The 6,000-nt window shown below is 53.7% G+C and overlaps 1 protein-coding gene across 1 annotated transcript; it reads right to left on the bottom strand.

Moving 5' to 3' along the window:
• Positions 1-3,572: 3,572 nt before the first annotated feature.
• Positions 3,573-4,418, bottom strand: LOC148296386 (uncharacterized). The gene is made up of 2 exons (XM_088247884.1): positions 4,085-4,418; positions 3,573-4,001 (listed from the first exon to the last, which is right to left on the bottom strand). The coding sequence occupies exons 1-2, from the start codon at positions 4,337-4,339 to the stop codon at positions 3,573-3,575; spliced, it is 684 nt and encodes a 227-aa protein (XP_088104010.1). The 5' UTR covers positions 4,340-4,418.
• Between the last annotated feature and the right edge of the window lie 1,582 nt (positions 4,419-6,000).

Here is a 6,000-nt window from a genome sequence, read left to right on the forward strand (position 1 = left end):
TCGGGGGTGGAAGATCCCGTTACCCATATTCATGCCTTCCAATCAGCTCTGGGTTGCAAAGGACTGACGGATGAAGGCCAATGTTTGCTATTCCCCTCCACCCTGACCGGAGCCGCTCTGAATTGGTTCTATCGGATGGAGCCTGATACGGTTGACAATTTTAATCAGTTGAAGCAAACCTTCCTCAACCATTTTATGATTCAAACCGATCGCCTATATTCCGCCGATGATCTATATACCGTTCGGCAGCAAGACGATGAGCCGTTGAGGGAATATGCGGCTAGGTTCAGCCATGAGTACTCCAGATGTCCGGAAACTGACGACAGGGCGGCCTTCAGTGCCTTCAAAAGCGGCCTTCGGTCGTCTCAGTTTCGTTATTTGGTCCACAGCAGCAACTGGACCACCTACTCCGAATTAATGAAATAGGCGGCTATCCACGCCAAGGCTGAGCACTTCAACTCCAAGGGATCGGCTTCGACCCTAATAAACAAAACGGCGTCGACCGATCAGCCTCCAACGCAAAACTACGACCGATTCCCGGTCGACCGATCGGCAAACCAGGCCCCCTACCGAACGGCACCCCCTGTCCCTGCTTTTTCCACTCAGCGAAACAAGCGGAAGGACAACTTCCGGGATCAACAGGACAACAACAAGAAGAGCAACCACAAGGGGAATCGGCCAGACGAAATCTTCACTTTGCTCAACACCACCTATGAGCACGTTCTCCTGACCGAAGGGGATATGATACCGAAGCCGAACAATCGGAAACTCCCTCGCCAGAGCGAAAAAGACACCGGTGTCTTCTGTCGGTACCACCAATACAACGGCCACGATACGGAATCATGCATCGCGCTGCGCAAAATTGTTGAACGCCTCATCAATGACGGAAAGCTGGATCAGTATTTAAACACCAAACCAGCAACGGATAAATCATTGAATCGGCAAATCAATATGATCAGTGGAGGAGCGCCCATTGCCGAAGCCAGCAACCGATCCGTAAAAAACTACGTTCGTGCCGTGCGGCATCCACAGATCCTCAGCGTGGCGGGAGGACGCAATGACAAAATGCAACGAAACGGTTGGGAACCCATCACCTTTTCTGAAGAAGAAGAGCGAGGCATCATCTTCCCCCACTCCGATCCCATGATCATACGGGCCGATATCTCGGATTTCAACGTAGGCCGAATCCTCATCGACACCGGCAGTTTAGTCAATGTGCTATTCGCCGACGCTTTCAGCGCCCTCGGCATGGACCCTCGGCATCTGAACAAGGATATCACCCCTCTCCTGAGCTTCTCTGGCGACGTGGTTGAACCGATCGGCAGTGTCCAGCTCCCATTCGCCGTCGGAACCATCCCCAGACGAACGGTCCTCTACACTCAGTTTCTGGTGGTCGACTGCCCAACGGCATACAACGCTATCATCGGCAGGACGGCGCTCACAAAAATGAAGGCCATGCTGTCACCACACATGCTCCTCCTCAAGTTCCCCACGCACGCTGGCGTCGGCCAAGTGCGAGGGGACCAATTGAGTGCACGGACATGTTACGTTTCGGCAACCAAGGAATCGGCAAGGGCTGCGCTTCGCGAAACATACTCGGTCGCCACCGGCTTGGGCGTACCGAACGGCAGGGGAACGGACAAACCGGATGACCCCCGAGATGAGGCTGTAACCCCACAAGCGCAGCCCGCTGAAGATTTAGAATCGGTCACCCTCTCCGAAGCACAACCGAACAGACAAGTTCGAATCAGTACAACCTTGAGTCCGGCACTGAGGGCCGATTTTATCACCTTCCTGCGCACCAATGCAGAAGTCTTTGCATGGTCATACGACGATATGCCCGGTATCGCCCCGAGCGTCATCAGTCACAAGCTCAGCATCTGCCCCACTTTCAAACCCATCCGGCAGAAACGGCGGGCCTACGATGCCGAACGGTATGAAGCAATGAGGCTCGAAGTGGACAAACTAAGGACCATTGGCTTCATCCAGGAAGTCACTTACCCAATTTGGCTGGCAAATTCGGTTTTAGTCAAAAAATCAAACGGCGCCTGGAGAATGTGTCAGGACTATACCGATTTAAACAAGGCTTGCCCAAAGGACAGCTTTCCCCTACCACAGATCGATCAGATGGTGGATGCCACGGCAGGCCATGAACTTCTCAGCTTCATGGATGCATACTCAGGCTACAACCAGATATTCATGAGCCCTACCGATCGCGAACACACGGCATTCATCACCGACAAGGGACTTTACTGCTACAAAGTCATGCCGTTCGGCCTAAAGAACGCTGGGGCAACATACCAGCGATTGGTCAACAAAATTTTTTCCGACCTCATTGGCACCTCGATGGAAGTCTATGTGGACGATATGCTGGTCAAGAGCCGAACGGCCGATTCTCATCTCCACAACCTTTCGCTCATGTTCGGCGTCTTAAAAAAGTACAACATGCGCCTCAACCCGAGCAAGTGTGCCTTCGGCGTATCCTCGGGCAAATTTCTCGGCTTCATGATCAGCCAACGAGGAATCGAGGCCAACCCTGAAAAAATCAAGGCATTACTCGACATGCAGGTTCCGAAGACACAGAAGGAGATTCAGCGTCTGACTGGGCGCGTCGCCGCTCTGGCCCGGTTCATCTCCAAGGCTACCGATCGGTGCGCTCCATTCTTCAAGGCCCTCAAAGGAAGCAAATGACAGATTGCCTGGACTGCCGAATGCGATCGCGCCTTCCAAGATCTCAAGGCCTACATGAGCAGGTCACCCCTATTATCCACTCCTCTTCCCGGCGAAGAACTCATCCTCTACCTTTCAGTTTCGGCAACAGCACTTAGCTCTGTGCTCATTCGCAAGCCGAACGGCATCGAACTCCCCATTTTCCACACTAGCCATGCCTTGCAAGATGCTGAGATTCGGTACCCCGAGCTCGAAAAACTCGCCTACGCTCTCATCCTTTCAGCACGCAAGCTTCGGCCTTACTTTCAGGCTCACAGTGTTACCGCCCTCACCAATCAGCCTCTGCGCCAGATACTCCAGAGGCCGGAAACATCCGGTCGGCTAGTCAAATGGGCCATCGAGCTCGGCGAATTCGACATCCGCTACCACCCTCGTCCTGCCGAGAAGGGACAGGCTGTAGCCGATTTCATCTCTGAGTTAACCACGTCCGAGGGGCCAGTTCCGAAGGACGCCGCCTCCGATTCATCTTCAACGGTACCAGTCGCCCACCCGACCGAAGGAACCTTTAATCCGTCAATTCCACTTTGGACTCTCTACGTGGACGGTTCGTCCAACCGACAGGGCAGCGGAGCCGGCTTGGTACTCAAGGCCCCTGACCAGACAACCATCGAATATGCCAACCGATTCCAATTCCGTACTTCCAACAACGAAGCCGAATATGAAGCTCTGTTGGCAGGCCTTCGGCTCGCTAAAGAAATGGGCGCTCAGCAACTCAGGATCTGTAGCGACTCACAACTTGTCGTCAACCAGATACTGACTGAATTTGAAGCCAAGGACACTTCGATGGTTGCCTACTTGACACACGCTCGCCGATTGCTACACCACTTCACTGCGTACCAAGTTCAACAGATCCCCAGATCCGAGAACAGCCATGCCGATGCTCTATCACGCTTGAATCGGTAGACAAAGTCGTCACATTGCTCCATGACTTCTTTGTCTACCAGAAGCGTGAACTCCTCCGACGCTCGGTAGTCATCTACGGCTTTCGCCTTCGCCTCCTCTACCTCCTTGCCATGCGACCGTTCGGCCGCATCCATAGCAACCTCCACCGCTGCCTTGGCCTCCTGCGCCGCCACCAAATCCAACTCCGTTGCTGCCAATTTCGATGTCAGCTCCGCTATCTTCGCAGCATTTTCCTCAGCACGCCGGTCGGCCTCCTGAATGAGCTTTCCGGCTTCAGCAATCTTCGAACGGCCCTCTTCAAACTTCTTTTGGTACCGTTCGGCAGCATTGATGGCTCGCTTCACGCAGAGCCACATCTCCATATCAGCCTGATCACACATACAAAGTTAGTATGCCGAACGCATAACCACTTAAACAAAAAAAAAAAAACAACAACAAGTTAAACACTTACTGCAGCCTGAAGCCGGAAGGCTCGCCCGGTCTGCTCGCGCAACGTCTTCACCGACAGTTGCTCAATCTCTGACAGCTCCATTTGAGCGCCATCGATCATGCTGTTGATAAACGGCACGGCCTTCCGAGGGCAAGCAATGTTCACCGGCCCCTCCTCTCCCTCTCCCTCATCATTGGGAATCACCACCGATGTCCCTTCATTCGGCCCCCTTGGCCGCTTCGGCAACGGCGTTGCGTCGAGGGCACCCTCAATCATCCTTTTTCCGGTTACTTGGAGGTGCACCTCCCGAACGGCCTCAGCCTCGGCCGCCTGCTTCTCCCGGCGGCGATCCGCCACCGTCTGCTCATCACCTGAGGCCCCTGCCGCCGCCTTCTTCTTCGGTCGGGGGGACTGCCCTTTCTTCGGCTTCGGCGCCCCATGCCCCTCCAGCCGCCTCCTGGTCGCCTCGCTCATTGGACGCCCACCTGCCACTGCAAAAAACACAAGTCATATCAGCAACGGTAGATATGAAGAGGAAGACGCTCACGACACCTGCCGAACGGCATCACTCACTTTGCCTTTTCTCCTCTTCCTCTTCCTCCTTTACCCTTCGGTCGTGCTCTGATTTGCCGATCAAGCCCGCCTTGTAAAGGTTCCGGAAGTATAGCAACTCCTTGAAGAAGCGATCTTCTTCGGCAATCTTCGTCCTCACCCTCTCGATCGCTTCCACTTCTCTGATCGGTGCAGACGGCCGTTTCAAGGACACTGAAACACAAATATCAGACGGTCACCAAAAAAAAAAAAAAAAAAAAAAAAAAAAAAAAAGCAACTGCCGAACGGCAGGCTCTACCCTACCGACTGTCTGGAAAGACGTAGGAATCCTCCTCTCCACGATCACTCCTGGTGCCGATTCCCAGTCACCAGAGACGATGACCCGACGCTTACGCCAGGTCTTCTGGGAGCTCGGCACCCCAACCACAAAGTGTCCACGCTGACCTGCCGATAGACAGTTGGACTGCACCCACCCTCCATTATCGGCACTCTTCGCCCTCGTCACACTGTACAGTTGGGCAAATTGTTCGTAGCTCGGCTCCCCCTCGCCAGCCAAGCTGAACGCTGCGATCGTCCCAAGCAACGTAATCCAAAAGTTTGGATTATACTGCCCTTGTGCATATCCGATCGCAGCCAATATCTTCTGCACCGAATGTTTCAACGGCAGCCGAAGCCCATGCTTGAAGACATCAGTGAAGAAGACCACGCCCTTGTCATTATCACTGAGCGACTCTAAGGGCCCCGGGATCCGCATCCCTACCGATTCCGGAATATTGAACTCCGCCCGAATCTTCGCCAATTCAGCCTCGGTCAGCGTGTTCGGCTCTAAATCATCTACTCCAAACAACGGTTCCGTGGGCTTCGCCATCGGAATCCGTTGCCTCCCCCTGACAACCCTCAATACCCCTTCCCCTGGAACGGCAACGGACACGCCACCTCCATCGGCCTCCCGACCCGAAGTCGAAGGCTCCCCATCTTCAGGCACTCTCGTCGAAGTGCCCCCAGCCTCGGCACGCACTCTCGCCCTCTCTACTATTTCACAGCTTGAAGAGCTCCCAGAATCGGCACTCTCACTCCCCTCGGACGAACTCCCCGAGGACGATTCGTCCTCATAAGCCCTCGGACTACGCCTACCCTCGGATTCGGTATCTGACATCTACAAACACAAACGAAGGGAAACTAAGTGCTATGCTAAAATCAAAATCTTGTTCTACCCTTACACACTCATGTTCATGCTTGTTCATACTTGTTCATGCTTGTTCATACTTTGTTCAAACAAAAAATCAACGAATTCAACACTTTGATTCATACAAATGCCAAAACACGGCAACATACCTTGTTTGCACGGTGGTTCAAGTTCGCCGGAAATCGCCTCCGCCTTGTTC

The sequence above is a fragment of the Prunus avium genome, chromosome 2 (genome assembly GCF_965620075.1).
Source record: "Prunus avium chromosome 2, drPruAviu1.hap1.1, whole genome shotgun sequence".
NCBI lineage: Eukaryota > Viridiplantae > Streptophyta > Magnoliopsida > Rosales > Rosaceae > Prunus > Prunus avium.